Source organism: Megascapheus bottae, chromosome 3, assembly GCF_031878675.1.
Source record: "Megascapheus bottae isolate mThoBot1 chromosome 3, mThoBot2.hap1, whole genome shotgun sequence".
In the NCBI taxonomy this organism is placed as follows: Eukaryota; Metazoa; Chordata; class Mammalia; order Rodentia; family Geomyidae; genus Megascapheus; species Megascapheus bottae.
Window position 1 is genome coordinate 30,408,633 of NC_143511.1, and position 15,945 is coordinate 30,424,577.

Below are 15,945 nucleotides of genomic sequence, written 5' to 3' on the forward strand. Positions count from 1 at the left end.
CATTTAGAATGTACCTATAAATCTATAAGAGAACACACTGGATGATAGAAGAAGAATCTAGTCATTCACACAATGAGTCCAAAGAAGGGTATTCTTAGGAGAGGATCACAAAGGCTCCAGAACATCCTTACTGTTCCCCAGGAGATCCCGCAGTGTGGAATTACTCACCAGGGCACGAGGACACCTTGCCACTCATCTCCTGAATCCAAGCCCTGAAACACAAAGGGATCCCCCCATCACTCATTGTGTACTTACAGGACTGCATGCTCAAAGTACCCAGGACCTACCTGCTGGTTCCTTCATCCTTGTACAATGTCACACAGGCATTCTCAGAGGGGCTCCAGGCACAGTACGGATCCCGCACCAGCACACAGTCCTCACAGCTGCTGTGCTTCCTGCAGAAGGCCAGGGGGATCTGGACCACTCCTGAGTTGGAGCCGGCATAGACAAACTTCCTTCCCTGTGTGTGGGAGACAGTGACAGAACAGATATAAGGTGGACATCATAGATGATGGGCACGAAGCCTCTCCAGCAGACACAAGGATAGTGTGTCTTTTGAGTGCTGTGCAAATGGAGAAAGGGAGACTCCTAGAATAACAGTGACAGCAGACAGGGTCTGACCCAGCAGCAGACGTCCTGTCGGGGTATTCTTGGGTAGTAGATACATCCCTAACTTCCTGGATCCATTTGAGAAATTTCATTACTATGCCAGAGTAGAAACACTTCTTTGGGGAAAAGAACAAGCTGGATCAGCTGGGAGGTAGTATGGACACTCTTGTAGACTAGAACCTATGGCATTGGGAAGGCTGGAAGGAACCTCACCCAATCTCTGCCCAGTGAGATGTATGTGGGTGGCTATGGAGGGTAGGTGGCCTGTAGGAAGGGACGGTCCATCCCAGGGGGTTTCTACCCTTCAGGACACTCAGTATGCTTCTCCCTGATGGAGTAGGGCTGGAGTGCCAATGAAACCAACATGTGATGACTGAGCCACATCTTACAGGGGATAATAAGTAAGTGTGGAGGGGAGGGCAAAACAATCTTCCACACCACAGTGAGACATACCTGCCTCAGGCCAACATTAGATGAAATAACAGGTACAGTCAGTCACCCCTTGGTAGCAGCAGGGGTTGATTTTTAGGATCCCCCTTTCCATATCCAATTTGGAAATGCTCAGTGGCCTCACAGAGATTGGGGTAGCATTTACATAGACCCAATATTTTTTCTGAATGTTTTCTTTCTACAGTTTGTAGAATGGTAGATGTGGAACCACAGAGGTGGAAAACCAGAGGTAGAGAGCCCACTGTATTTACTAGTTTCAATAAGGCTCCCCTCCCCCAAATCAATGGAAGTGGGTTTAACATACTCACATACATTCTTTAACATGGCACCCCTAGGAGGTGAGATCTGGTCTCCATGATACTTTATGTGGGCCAGACATATGGATACATGAGGCAAGGAAAGGACATATGGAGACCATGCCTAAAGGCATTATTTAGGAAACACATGTCTAAGAGGCCCCTCCTTCTATTGTGTTCTCCCCAATCCATGGTCTCTTGACTGTGAAGGAAAATGCTAGATGTATCACAAAGGGCCTATGCAGGTCTCAGGAGACAGGGACAGCATGGGTGGAGAGTATGCAGTATGCATGATAAAGGTGGATGTTGTATAATGTGGTATGTGATATATGTGTTTAGGTGTATAGTATAATTCTTGCAGTGTCTATGTAGCCTACGTGAGTTTTATATATGTGTGTGTGTGTGTGTGTGTGTGTGTGTGTGCTAAATATGTGGTGCATGTAGTTGTGTGATGTTGGCTATGATGTTCCTGGAGAATGTATGTTATATGTAGTATAGTGTGTGGTGTTTTGTTATGCATGGTGTTTGATGTGTGTGGTTTGCATGTGGTAAGTGTAAAGTCTGTGGTGTGACAAATGGTGTCTGTGTATGTTTACTATGATATGTATGTATGGTATGTGGTGGGGTACTGCCTGTATGAGTATGGTGTAATGTAGTGAACACACAGCATGTCTGTGGTGTATGTAGTGTGTTGTGTGATAGGATGTATGTCTGATCTCATGTGTGTAGTATGTGGTAGGATATAGGGTACACATGATAGATGCATGGTGTATGTGGTGCATTCAGACAAGAACTGAGCAAGTCTCTTGCTCTGTGCCACCTTTTGGTAGAGACAGGTATAGGCACAGCTCACAGCTTCTCACTGTGGAAGTGGTGCTTCACAAGGCTGTGGAACTGTCACGGTGACCCAGAGAGGAGGTGCCTTTCCTGCCAGTCTGTGGGGAAGAATCAGAGGTGCAGAGCACATGGCTGGCTGCCCAGGGAAACAAGGCCAATACACAGCCCTCAGGAAATGGACTTGTCTACATTCTGTTCTTCGCTGCTCCATTTTAGGTGTAAAAGAGGGTAGTAACACTTCCCACAGCCAGGTGGAAATGTGACGGATGATGGTAAGCTACAATCAGCAGGGTGAAATCCAATACTTCCAACCTAAGCCATTCCTATACAACTCTCCAGGTAAAGGGTTTTGCTATACTTTTTTTTAAAAATATTTTTATTGTGATTAATAAAAGGGTTACATGATATTTGCCAGAGAGAAGGTACATTCATTCACATACATTGATACCTTTGCTGTACTTTTTTGTGTGGTCATGGAGTTTGAATTCAGAGCCTGGGCACTGTCCCTGAGCTTTTTTTTTTTTTTCCTCAAGGCTCATGTTCTACCACTTGGAGAAACTGCTAAACTTCCAGATTTTAGGTGGTTAATTGGAGATAAGAGTCTCATAGATTTCCCTACCCAGGCTGGCTTTGAACTATGATCCTCAGATCTCAGCCTCCTGAGTAGCTAGGATATGCAGGTATGGACCATCCGTGCCTGGCCCTGCAGTTTTTATAAGGTGAACAGAAAAAATATGATTATTATTATTATTATTAGCCATAATAAGCTCATGGCATGCTAAAACCAGAGTGTAAGAGGAGGCCTATTCTATGTCTTCTCCAGGATAAATGGAGCTGCAGGCTGAATTAAGGGCCTATAGGCCAGACTTCCAGCTTCCCATCTTCCAGAATCCACTGTCAATTTCTTAGGAGAAAACATTTGTAGTCCTTAGTTCAGGAGGAAGAAGGATGTCAATAATGAGCTATTAAGTATCCTATTGTTTCTCTTAGGAGTTCATACATGGACAAGTCTGTATTTACCATGACATAGAGCCAACACAGTCTGATCTCACTGGTTCAGGTAACAAGAACATTCCTTCCCATGATGCAAGGACTGTTTCACCTTGACACTGGCCTTGTGCTGTAGAACTCAGTGAAGTTCTGTCTCCCTAGTTCTGCCTTCCTCCATTCTGAAGGCTAGTACATCTGGGCCAGGAAAAACAGCATGGCCAACACTAGCTTAGCCAGTATCACATGACAGCCCTGCAAAGCCACCCAGGAAGGCAGCCACCAGACCTGCTGTCTGGGCCTCGTTACCTTCTTCGAAGACAATAGTAGGGTTTGAACTGGTTCAGGTTTCTGGAAAAGCTGTGTCTCCTCAATGACATGCATACCATTCTTTAGGCTGACTGCTTTGTACAAGGTGCCCTGATCTGCAAGGCCAAAACCACAGGTCAGTGAGGCAGCCCCAGAGGGACATACCTAGGTCACCAAATCAAGGTCACCAAGGTCACTCAGGAGCCAATACTCCCCCTTCTGCACTCCCAAATTACTCCCTCAATTAGATGCTTCGATTAAGAGGACAGTGTTGCACAAGAACTAAAAGAGAAAGCCTCTGACAAATAATCTATTCGAAACTCAAGTTACAGGTTATTCTGATTTTCTTACAAAGCATAAGCTTTTTTTTGCCAGTCCTGGGGCTTGTACTCATGGCCTGAGCACTGTCCTTGGGCTGTCTTAAGTCTAGTGCTCTGCACTTGAGCCACAGCACCATTTCAGGCTTTTTCTATATATATGTAGTACCGAGGAATTGAAGCCAGGTCTTCATGCATGCTGGGCAAGCACTCTACCACTAGGCCAAACTCCTGGCACACAAAGCATAAGCTTTTATTCCTAGGGCATACAAATCAGCTGGGAAGTCCTCAGGGTGGGCTTAAGGCTCTGTCAGCTGCTGTGGCAAGAGTACTGGTCCTAAAGGAAGTGTATTCCCCCCATCCCCAGCCACAGATCAGGACCTATCTCAGCCTGGCTCCTTCCAGGGATAGGAAAAAAGCCTCTCAGCAGCACTCAGGAAATGCCAGGATGCTCAGTGCTCACAATTGCAGCACTCAAGGGTATCACTCCATTCCCACAACAGGGACTTCTTTGCAGGAGCCCATCCCAGATGCAGGCCAAGCCTTGAATGTTCAAACAAGCTCTCTAGTCACAGAGATCTGGAAGCCCAGATGCCATAATTCTTTCATGCTTTTATAACTACTTGGCCTACCTGAAGAGAGATGTCAGATCTACCCACAAAGGATCTTAAGTACACTTCCAGTCTCTTACCCAAGGACACAGACACACTTTGACTGTGACTTCCCCAGAACCTACCTGTGCTGAGAAACATGACATCATAGATGGTTCCATCCAGAGCCTGGGTCCTATCCACCACAATCTGGGTGTAGTTCACATCTTTTATGATGAATGTGGGCCTGTTGTCTATGGAGTCACTGAGTCATCCATCAAAGGGTGGTCTTGAACAAATAACAGTGTTTGGGTTGGTAAATTCAAAGAGCTGGTGTAGTTGGCTGCATGTGTCTCGCTGTTGATGCACTGTGAAGGGAAAAGTTTCCCTGGTGAACATGCCTGTCCATCACCAATCAAGGACAGCGCTGGGAATCATGTAAAGTATAGCACTGAGGGATCCACACTGACTAGTCTCCAAAGAATGGTGACAGAGGATAGCTAAAGAACTTCTTCCCAGAAGCCAGAGGATGCAACTCACGTCCATACAATGTGACTGATTTTGACAGATCATCAGTGTATAGAATTAACTACCAGTGAACAAATTTCCAAACTTTGGAAATTAAAGGCATGTTGTCATAATAATTTTCCCATAAAGATGAGGATTCTAACAAACACTGACAAAAAACAGTCTAATGTTAAATAAGGGTAAGCAACTTTTTTCTTCTAGAGGCCATTTTGGATATTTATAACATCATTCTCCAGCCATTTAATATTATCAATAATAGACAGGCAGGCTAGAGACAACCAATAAGACCGACTGGAAGTTTTCATGGCTGCCCCATCATGTGCCAAATAATTTCTCAGGTTGTATATGACCCTCAGACTGGGCATTCCCACCATAATAACAGAGAAAGAGGAAAAATGGTGCCAGCTTCCTAAAATTTGGGACCTTCCCAAAGTTAGTGAGTACAAGAAACTAATTTTTATTGAACACAGTGCACACAAAAGAAAGAACTGATTATGTCTGGTCAGGGCCAGATATCCAGAGCTGGTGGGGAGGGGTGGGGGAGACAGGTTAGGGCCCATTTACTACATGACAAACAATGAGTGGGGCATCCAAATTAGCTTAAAACTTCTTTTTTATTCTTTTTGTCTTAGAAGAAAATAAAAAGTGACTCCTATTGGGCCCAGAGTTTGGCCTAGTAGTAGAGTTCTTGCCTAGCATGCAGGAAGACCCAGGTTCGATTCCTCAGTACCACATACATAGAAAAAAGCCAGAAGTAGTGCTGAGGCTCAAGTGGTAGAGTTTTGGCCTTGAGAAAGTCCAAGGACAGGGCCCAGACCCTGAGTTCAAGCCCAGAACTGGCAAAGAAAAAAAAGGGACTCCTATTGACTAGTAGACAGAATAGTTCATGACAGTGAAAATCACTGGTAGAGAAATTATGTGTTTCTCTGCAGGAAACTGAACTGCATTGTGCAAAATCAGTTCCACAAAAATAGACAGTAGCACATTCCTTTGGGAAGAGTGTTCTGAGACTTGTTGCACAATATACAGAAAAGGGTAAAGTTGCCCTCTTTAGTTCTCAGGCCCAGTGGATGCTGGGCATGGTATAGACGCATGGTGGCCAGAAGACTCACCTTCTAGGAGGCCCTGCACTTGTGGGTCCTAGACTCTTGAACAGGGACAAAAACCTTTCCCTTAGAGCCCCTGCCCTGCTCACCTCTCCAGGCCGTGGAGTGGGCACCAGATCATAGTAGGGTACCCACTTGATGTGAGACTTCTCCACTGTGACCCTCTGCATGTACTTGCCATGAGAGAACACTGCCTCCACCGTGGATAGCGTGTAGGCACACACTGCTGACAGGCCCACGTTGTTCCTGCAAAGGAGAGGCCATGTGAGTGCATGAAGTGAAGCTGGGCACTGGGGAACAGATGCCATTTTCCCAGGGCAGCACTTACAGCTGTGGGGTGAAGAGTGCATAGAACACAGGCTCCTTGAGGTCTGGGGACCGCAGTATAAAGACATCTTGTAATATGTCGAAGGTCAGACCTATGTCTGCCTGGGAGCAGATCAGCCTAGCCTTCAGGAAAGAGGTCCACTTCTTCTGTAAGATCCTCAGACCCCCTCGGTCTCCCTGAAACCCCAGAGACAAGACATGGTAAGGGAACCTGGATGTCCCATCCGCATGTGGTCTGCATGCAGGGTGTAATACCCAACCTCAGTAGTTTATAGCATGACCTGGACAAGCCTTGCTGAGTAAAAGGAAAGCAGACACTTTCCTGCTAGCTCAGATCAGGCTTTCTGGCTCAAAATAAAACAAATAACAATCCTCTCTCTTAAAACTCATCTAATGATAACTCATCTAATTACAACTGTTCCACAGCACTCTGAATGCCACTGGGTTCTGACTCAACGAGACTGTTTCTTGGCTCCTGTCCATCTCCAAATAACCTGTAAGTGAACCATATGGACCTGGTTGGTGGCAGGCAGCCTCTAGACATGAGACTTCTCTTGGATAAATGGATGCATGTCCTCTTTGACAGATCCAAATTTCTGATTCCATGCTGACAACTAGGTGGTCCTTAAACACTGTGCAGTGGCCAAGGGCTGAGAGGAGTCAACTGTGAACTCTCAGGACTTCATGGCTGGGAGAGAATAAAACTGATCTACCTTCTCTATGGTTACCTCCCCATGATTTCAGTTACAGAGATTGAGATTCTGTTCTATTTATCATTTATTACAGCTAATGCCTTATTTTATCTACTTTATAGACTAAGGCATATGTGTATAGGAAAACAGTGCATAAAGATTCAGCGTTGTCTGTGGTTTTAGGCATCCACTGGGAATTCTTAGAATGAATGGGTCCTGGAAACCAGTGAACTAAAAACAGAAGGCAGGCTTGCCAAAGAATATAACATGAAAGAGTCTTCTTTTATCTGGGACACAATGCAAGCCTACTCCTTTCTCATGTCTACCATGTAATCATAGGAAGGCAAATGATGAAGCATGTAAGAAGCCTTTATTTTTCCTTCTGATGTTTTAGCAGACTCATAGGCATCTGAGGTCTGTGTGTACAGCGTGGCATCGATGGGGAGATAAGTGCACATCTCAGACCGGCAGTGAGACAAGATACAGGACAAGTAAAGGATTCTGAGGGGACGACAGAAGTCCTTAGGCCAAGCCTCATAGCATGAATTTGGTGGGGTATATTGCATGATCTTGGTCATGGATGCCATGCAAACCCTTATCCCAGGGCTAGGTGTCACGATTAGCCAAAGTAGGTCCATTGTTCGTATCCTGACAGCTATGGAACTACAGTGGTGGTGGAGAGTGAAGGCACGGACACCTCAGGCTGGGCTGCTGTTAGAGTGGCTCAAATACCTTCTGGGAGCCCTGCTCTTGCATTAACCATCCACTAGGACTGCCATGCACCATCCTGGCCTGAACAGGGGTGGTTCACTGCTCTGCAAGCTGGGAAGTGAGATAGCCATGGGTTAAGAGAAACCTGATAACTAAGTGAGCCCTGGCTAGAGAAGAGCTAGACAAACAACTCAGATACACACAGCACCCACTTTCTGCCTCGTGTGCTAGGCTGTTAAGGGGAGAGCACACTTAAGCCTCCAATTGTGTGTATCGGTGGCATGAGATCACTCTTACTGACTGGAGAGGTTCCAATAATGATCACCTCATGGAAAGGTCACCGGGCAACTGGGAACTGAATGACTTCCATGGAGGATTAGCTGCAGCTAATCATCTTTTGTGAGTCCTGATGTCACCCTGCCTTTCCTAAAATGCCAGCTAAGCTACCTTGAGGTTTGCTAACTCTACCCATGGCAGTTCTCTGGTGTTATGCATCTGCTTTTAAGACATCCTTGCCAGGCTGGGAGTTTGGCCTAGTGGTAGAGTGCTTGCCTAAGCATGCACAAAGATCCAAATTTGATTCCATGGTAGCACATACATAGAAAGAGCCAGAAGTGGTGCTGTGGCTCAAGTGGTAGAGCTCTAACCTTGAAAAAGGCCAAGGACAGTGCTCAGGCCCTGAGTTCAAGCCTCAGGACTGGCAAAAATTAAAAAGAACATACATCCTTGCCACCAATATCTCCACACACATATACTTCAAGCTTTGGGCCTGATAAACATTTTGAAGTGTAGTTCTCACTTCTTAGCCTTCCCTTACTAATTTGTGATTCATTCTTGAGTTGACTAAGAGCTCCTAATAGTGGGATTCTAAGTCCCAGAGAATCTACTTGGCACACTCAACAAAGCCTAACTTTTCCTACAGCCTTGGGGAGGTCTAAGGACAGTGCTAAGGGGTGCAGCCTGGGTGCCGTTGTCATCTTAGTTCCCGTGGACACTTGGTGGAGGGAGAGGGAGGAGGGAAGAGAGCTGGGGTTCTGATAACAAATATATGGAACCTGCCAGGCCTCTCAACAGTGAATGATATGGCAGGAAGGGATTGGGGGGGGGCAGGAAAAGATGCTTTTCCAGGCCTGCTCCCACAGAATGGAAAGAACTTCTAGGTCAGCAGGGAGATCAGGGCTCACCTTGCACACTCTGGCAACGCGGGGGACCTTTAACTTGGAAATAAAGTCATACTCCATAGACACTTCAGTGAAGAAGAAGTAAACCTTGTCATCATCATGCCCAGGACTATCAGAGCTTTTCCGGATCACATCCGAATAGACGAATCTAGGCTCTGCAGAGACACGAGACTGATTGTCCTTACACAGAGTGTGTCACCACCTACTCCCATGGTGTCACAGGCAGTCAGTGCAGCTTTGGGGTCAGGGACTTCCCTACAAATATATCTGGAGTGTGTGTGCCATGTTGGAATCAAACTACAGAGCCAGGAATGGTGACAGTACCATGCCCAGTCATGTCTGCCTCACTGTCCTCAAGTTCAGAAAGATGGCCCTGATTCTGGCCCTACAAGACAATGTTCCTGCTGGAAAGCAGAGCCTCTTCTGCTATAAAGTACAGACCCAAACCAATTGACCCTGGCCAAACGAAGCAGTTCCTCTAAGACTCTGGCCAACTCTGAAGAGAAGTCAGCTGCCTCTGCATATCAGACCACAGTATCCATCCCCAAAGGTTGTCTAGAGGTTTTAAGGAGTCCTAGAATATCTCTGGCCACTCCCCTCTCCACAGGAAAAAGCCAATCACCAGCACCTTACCACCTGTTCCCAGAGTCACACATAAGCCAGCTGTCATCTGGAGGTAGCAGGCGCTGGAGGTGTGGCATAAAACCTGAGCTTTTATTGTCATGCCAAAATAACTCCTAATGTGACAAATCTGAGTTTGTCATTAAGTCAAGGGTCAGTTACAGAAATCTCTCAGCATAGGAGGTTAATATGACCTTAACATAGTGCTCTGTTAGCATCGAATAAACCAAATAGGATGCCCTGGTTTCTGGCCAAGTCTCTGAAAAGTTCCATTGCCTCTAAGGTGTAAACAGTCCAGGATGCTGAAAGGTCAGGGAAAACAAGAAGAGAAGTGGCCACCCAGAGTGCACTGTAACATCTTACCATTACAGAGCATCTTACCATACAGCCATTGGATGTTGTCTTCTGCACGCAAAACATTGTGGGAAGGATTTCGAGAGATGGTGTACTGGCTTCCTAAAAAATTCTATTCTGTCCCAGAATATAGCTCTCCATCTTTAATACCCCAGGAACATGGAAGAGGGAGATTAAAAAAAATAATTAGAACAACCCCTCCTTTGTGGCATCAAGATAAATTTCTTTGTAACTTAATTAAGTACCACTGTAGAAGACAAAAGCAGCTTCCCAACTTCGGAGATGCCCTCTAGTTCCTGCAGCCATGTCTTTTCTTTGGAATAACAGTGGATGCCATGTTCAATTGCATCACTGAGGTTTCCAAGCAGTGACTGGATGCAAGCAACCACTTCTCACATCCAATGAAGGAATGACAAATGCACCTTTCTATACCATATGTTACAGAACCATCCCAAGTTGAAAACACTGTCACTTGAGACACACTTTCATTCAAACAACATAGTTTACCTTGCCAATCATACTTGTGCTCAGAACACTTATGTAGTCTATACGGAGGGCCAAAGCTCCTCACTCAAGGTCTGTTTTGAAATCAGGTGCTGAGAAATTGGTGCAATGCACTGAACATTGCACTAAAGGAAAATGTTGAATGGCCATACAATGTACCTCCCTTCATCATAGAGTGGAAAAACTGTGAATGGAATTATTCTAATCTAGGCACTGTATAGTAGTACACACCTCTAAGAGCTACAGGCCACTGCTGAAACATGAGACCACTGTAGGCAGCTCATGTTTCCGGGGCTAACCTCTCTCCCAAAGAGGAATGTCTGAACACTGATTAGCAAAGATGGATGTAAAGTAGTATTGCTACCTCAGTGGTGGCTATCCCTTTGAATGATGATTTCAACTCTTCTTCAGGAGTCTGTGCCAAAGGATAAATACCTACTTTTGAGGCAGCTGATATTAAAATGAGACCAGGGCCAGTCACCAGTGGCTCACATCTGTAATCCTAGCTACTCAAGAGGCTAGGATTTGAGGATCAGAGTTCTAAGACAGCTAGGCAAGAAAGTCCATGAGATTCTCATCTGCAATAAACTACGTGGGGGTGGGGGGGAAGAGAACCGAGAAGTAGAGCTGTGGCTCAAGTGGCAAAGTGATAGCTTTAAGCAAAAGAAGCTCAGGGAGAGTGCTCAGGCCCTGGAACTCAAGCCAGAGTATCAACATACACACACACACACACACACACACACTGAGATCAGGGGGCCAGCCCTAGTGGCTTACACTAGCTGTTCAGAAGGCTGAGATCTAAGGGCTATGGTTCATATCCAGCCAAGGTAGGAAAGTCTGTGAGACTCTTACCTCCAATCAACCATCAAAAAGCCATAAGTAGAGCTCTGGTTCAAGTGGGAGAGCACTTGTCTTGAGCAATAAAGCTCAAGGACAGTGCCCAGACTTTGAGTACAAACCCCAGTACTAGCCCTTTCCCTTCCCCATCCACACACACACAAAGAAATGAGACCAGGGGAGAAAGACAAAAGAAGGAATTGGACTTATTATTCTATGTGAGCATAGAACATTTGGCCATAAACTCCAGGGAGAAAGCCTGAGGAGAAGGACTCACCAACCATGACGGATGTGTGACTGTGTGCAGAATTGTAGGGACACTTGCCTTTGCCTTCTTCATTTCTTCCCAGAAGCTCAAAGGATGTTAAGTTCTACAATTGAATGAAAGCAAAGGCATCCTAAGACATCTGGATTTTCAGCCAGGCTTCTGGGGTCTAAGCACACAGCTGCAGCTGTCAGCAGTTCATTTTCTAGAGTGTTTCACCAGTGCCATGAATCCCCCGAACCCTGCCTTGAGCCACACTTCAGCTGTGGACAAAGAACAAAAAGGAGCCATGTGGGCTGTACATTCTTTTCACAGAGTGGTGAATCTTTACAGAGAAGCATCACTAACCACGCCCCAGTCCCCCCGGCCCCCCACCGCCCTGCACACACGCGCGCACACACACACGCACACACACACACACACACACACACGGAGAGATGTCTCCATGGCTGACCTCATAATACCCGCATGTTTTGGGGGTACAAATGATCTTATGCCTCCTTAGAGTTCTCCATTCTTCTTTAATCACTGTTCAGGCTGTTGTGAGCCCCAACTGACCCACAGGGAAAGTCCATGGTCTTACCAGGTAGTCACAAGTGGGCTGGAACGCGCTGGTCCCACACACATACAGGAAGCTGGCATTGAGAGGTTGAAGCACCTGAATGTAGTTGAGGCAATCTGTCTGGGGGGAAATAAAAATCACCTGGCTATTTGTCCAAATTATAAAGTCTGTTCTGAGCTTCTCTCCCTGACCTCTTCATACAATGGCCTATTTTTTCCACAGACTGTGGAACAAGTAGTGTTGGACTATTTAAGGATATAATAAACTGGATATGCATAAACTGTAAGTTCACTAGTCTAATTTTATCTCTGCCATTTCCGCAGTTCATACATTCACTGGGGCTGGAGGAGGCACTCATGGTGGCACTGATAGTACTGAGACAGAAAGGGGGACAATGAGAGTGACCCGCTTCGCTGAATCTCAGTCCTATTATTTCCTTTAGTCTCTTTTCTCTTCTTTCTCTTGTCTGTTGGATGGAATTGGTGCACCTTTAAACCAGAGTCCAGTCCAGGGGACAGCCATGACTGTGTCAGATGAGTCATTAGGAGTTGTGAGGGGAGGCCGGCTAGAAGGAGAGAGCAACGTGGAATGCACAGAGTCTCCCCAAGTCACAAGTTCAATCTACTGGGTAATGGAGCTCCCACACTGGGATTCACTTTTCCGAAGTCAGGTGCTGTGGTTAGGCTAGGTCCACGGGAGGGCTCCTCAGAATTGGGCACCTATAGGCTCCAGTGAGTCTGACCCCTAGCTCCATGGCTGTCTACAGAAAGGACATAGAGGGCTCAGTTCTGTGGGTCGTGGGAGGGCTGGGGCAGGTTCTAGGACCCAGGGCATGTTCTCTGAGGCTCAGTCACCTGCATCTATCTGTGGAGCAGAGGAGCACGTGGTCAACCATCAAGTAGCATTTTCTGAACCCTTCTGCAGGACTAGAAGAGTTGGAGTTGCATTTGTTTCAGTGCATCTGATCTCCTAGCAAGTGTTCCCTGTCAAGGCAGTCCCTCAGAGATGTGTGTCACTTTCTCACTTTGGTGAGACAAGGAATCAGGAGGTTGAATCCCTGAGAGTTCTGGGAGTCTTTGGAGTGGTGAGAGTCATCCTCTCCTATCCAGGGTCACATCTGGATAGGGCAAGGCTGTGTGCTTAAGACCCCACCTTGATAGATCCCCTTCAGCCAGAGCCTCTGACCTAGCTCTATGAGGGGCCACTGGTCCAGGGCTTTGGGTCACAATGGCCAGTGGTCGGCCTGGGCAAGGCACAAAAAGGCCTGAACAGGGCACCTTGCAAAGCTTGGGTCATAATCAAGGGCTCAAGGGAAGAGCTGTGCAGAGGTGACATCACAATGGCTCAGAGGACTCAGAACCCCGGGGTCCTCCCAGGAATTCACAGTCCACACAAGCCTCGGAGAGTGCACTTGTGTGGATCGTGTCCATTGCAAAGATGTTTAGTTGTTGCTGGCAAACTGGTCGAGGCTCAGGCCTGAGTGATGGGCGGAGAGGGTTCCTGGGGCGCCTGCGTCCATGCTTTGTGCGCCCTGGCCTCCGCCACCGACGCCTCTGGAGATTTTTCCGGAGGAATTCTAGGGTAACATGGGACAGACCAGGGCAGGAAACGGCTAGGACACCTTCCACCCTCATCTCCCTGTGCATCACCACTTTTCCTTCCCGCGTGTGTGGAGGGGGGGCAGGGGTGTGTGCGGGGGGGGGGGTGTCCCTGTGAGTGTCCCTGTGTGTGTTCCTGTGAGTGGTCAAATTTGTGTGTGTCCATGACTGTTCCTGTAGTGTTGCACATGGCACTTGAACTGTCCCTGTGTGGTTCTCCTCCAGACTGAAGGGGACTTGTCCCCAGGCACGCCCGATGCCTGCGGGTCAGAGTTCCCCGCGGCAGGCACACTGCAGGAGCAGGTGGACCACCTGGTGCTTGCCCAGATGCTGGACAACTCCACCTTCATCCACACCTTCTTCAACAGCTACAGAAGGTGTGCAGACACCCTTCAGGTCCTGGACCTGCTGTTTACAAGGTGAGTGCCAATTCCAACAGCACAGGATTCCTGAGCTGCAGTGGAAGCCTTGGCAGTGGAGCCTGCAACGTGGGCTGCTCACACAGACTTCCTCTTTGGCACTTGCCACTGCCTGGGGAGCAAAGCAGGGAAGTCCTCGGCTACCCTGGCACAGGCACACATGCTGCACTGTCCTGTCTAGGCCTGCAGGCTCTTCTCTCGGGCTGTGTATCTCTGAGGCCTCCAACAAAGCACTTCCCTCTTCAAGAAGGCAACCCGTTTTCTCTGCATGACCTCGTCCACCTAGATAGAGACAGAGCAGGGCTGGCTGGGGCAAGTGCCAAGGCACCTGTACTCCTAAGCTCATCACCCAGGGGCTACTGTCCTCATGCATGGCACCAATGGGAAGTAGTGCTCATGGAGGGCCAATATGCAGGCAATGTGCTTGGTGGTACAAGAAGGGCAGACATGGACTGGCAGACCTGGGCTAGCCAGTGATGCTTCAAATCCTCAACAGGCTCAGGACTTTGGAAGCCCCCATGGGCTCCTCTGGACAGACTGACATCCTTCCGCATTCCAGCGAGGATGTCATCCCTCGAAACAAGCTCTACAAGTGAGTGAGTGGGATGAGATCTCCAGCTAGGGCATGCTCCACATTGGAGAAAAATCCATGGGTGTGTGTTTGTGTGTATGTGTGTTACTCTCGTGCTCATCTTTATGTGTGTCTGCATGGTTGCGAGTGTGTGCTTGATTTCGAGTGTGAAGGTCTGCGCGTGCACGTGGGCGCACTCGCGCCCACTCCTCTGTGTGTGTGTGCTGGAGTTGGGGCTGTGAGTGAGACATGGACCAATCAGGAGCTCTGAACACCTATGATTATCAAGGGAGTCATGGGATCTGGGCATCCTCGGCAGCAGAGGGAAAACCCCAGGCAAGGGCTACTCATATGAGGACCACTAGAGGCTGGGTCCACAGCTGAGCCCCAGGAGAAGGCATGCTCCCCACACACCTTACTAAGCAGGTTTGCTCAGCTCACCATGAGCTCCACAAAAGGCCAAGACACATCTTTGCTTGGTCAGCGGGCCTGACATGCTGCTAGGGGTGTGAGGGAGAGCTCAGCGCCACGCTCAACGGTGTTCTGGAAGGCAGACAGCCCTGGTGAGCATGCTAGGAAATGAGGCAGCAGAGCTCCTGAGGACGTGTGTCACACCCCTCTACATATCAGGCCGGATAGCAAGCCATCTTGGAGTCTAGCATGGAGAGAGTGGCCCAGGGGGGAGAGGAGGAAGGCACTGGAAAGAGCAGAAGGGGCCAGAACTGCTCCCAGCATTTGGTCTTGGATCCCTCCTTGGAGTTCCTCTGCCGGCCTAGCTTAGGTTGGCTGGCCAGCGGTGGCACAGCTCAAAGGTGCCCCTGTTGGGATGTGCTGCTCTCTGAAAGGGCAGCCAACATCACAGGGGTGTGAGGATGACCCCGGGAGGGGCCGGCCTTCATTCACACTCTGCTTCCCACCCATTCGCCTTCAGGGCCATCTCCTGCCTCCTGAGCACCTGGCTGGACTACCACCCGCAGGACTTCTTGGCACCATCGCAGCATGCCTGCCTGCAGCGCCTGCGCGCACACCTGAGGCTCTACATGTGTGGCTCTGACCTGGAGCGCCGGGTCTCCCACATCATCGCACAGTTGGGGATCCGGGAGCCCAGCCAGACCGAGGCTGTGGGTGCGCAGCCTGGGACTGACCCACAGCCTGGGAAGGGGTGGAGGTCGCAGGGCACCACTGGGTGGTGGAGACCCCGGAAGTAGCCATGGGCTGGGAGCAAGAGAAGCCTGAAGCCTAGCGTGGGTGCTGGCTGCTTGAGCAATAGGCTA

The 15,945-nt window shown here is 48.2% G+C and overlaps 3 protein-coding genes across 3 annotated transcripts in view; 1 reads left to right on the forward strand and 2 right to left on the reverse strand.

Moving 5' to 3' along the window:
• Positions 1-13,021, reverse strand: part of LOC150065169 (semaphorin-4D-like) — a 56,886-nt gene extending 43,865 nt beyond the window's left edge. Inside the window, exons 1-8 of the mRNA XM_090329737.1 lie at positions 12,938-13,021; positions 12,105-12,203; positions 11,582-11,784; positions 9,943-10,056; positions 6,358-6,533; positions 6,119-6,275; positions 4,542-4,763; positions 3,489-3,604 (exon numbers count right to left, since the gene is read on the reverse strand). The gene's annotated coding sequence lies outside the window, so the exon portion shown is untranslated. The remainder of the gene's footprint in view (positions 1-3,488; positions 3,605-4,541; positions 4,764-6,118; positions 6,276-6,357; positions 6,534-9,942; positions 10,057-11,581; positions 11,785-12,104; positions 12,204-12,937) is intronic.
• LOC150065171 (semaphorin-4D-like) lies at positions 161-11,540 on the reverse strand. Its single transcript, XM_090329321.1, has 8 exons — positions 11,534-11,540; positions 8,944-9,095; positions 6,358-6,533; positions 6,119-6,275; positions 4,542-4,605; positions 3,489-3,604; positions 288-460; positions 161-212 (listed from the first exon to the last, which is right to left on the reverse strand). Exons 1-8 carry the CDS (start codon positions 11,538-11,540, stop codon positions 161-163), a joined length of 897 nt encoding a protein of 298 aa, XP_090185447.1.
• LOC150065172 (ral guanine nucleotide dissociation stimulator-like) lies at positions 12,604-15,880 on the forward strand. Its single transcript, XM_090329322.1, has 4 exons — positions 12,604-12,753; positions 13,907-14,100; positions 14,597-14,692; positions 15,603-15,880. Exons 1-4 carry the CDS (start codon positions 12,604-12,606, stop codon positions 15,877-15,879), a joined length of 717 nt encoding a protein of 238 aa, XP_090185448.1. The 3' UTR covers position 15,880.
• Positions 15,881-15,945: the final 65 nt, after the last annotated feature.

Bases quoted from the DNA above. Each gene is read 5' to 3' on its own strand.
- LOC150065171 (XM_090329321.1), bottom strand. The intron at 4,606-6,118 runs GTGAGCAGGGCA...AACTACACCCAG, and splicing joins CCACTCCACGGCCTGGAGAG to ATTGTGGTGGATAGGACCCA. The intron at 3,605-4,541 runs GTAGGTTCTGGG...TTGGCCTTGCAG, and splicing joins TGTCATGTTTCTCAGCACAG to ATCAGGGCACCTTGTACAAA.
- LOC150065172 (XM_090329322.1), top strand. From the start codon at position 12,604: ATGACTGTGTCAGATGAGTCATTAGGAGTTGTGAGGGGAGGCCGGCTA. The intron at 14,101-14,596 runs GTGAGTGCCAAT...AATCCTCAACAG, and splicing joins CTGGACCTGCTGTTTACAAG to GCTCAGGACTTTGGAAGCCC. The intron at 14,693-15,602 runs GTGAGTGAGTGG...ATTCGCCTTCAG, and splicing joins CCTCGAAACAAGCTCTACAA to GGCCATCTCCTGCCTCCTGA.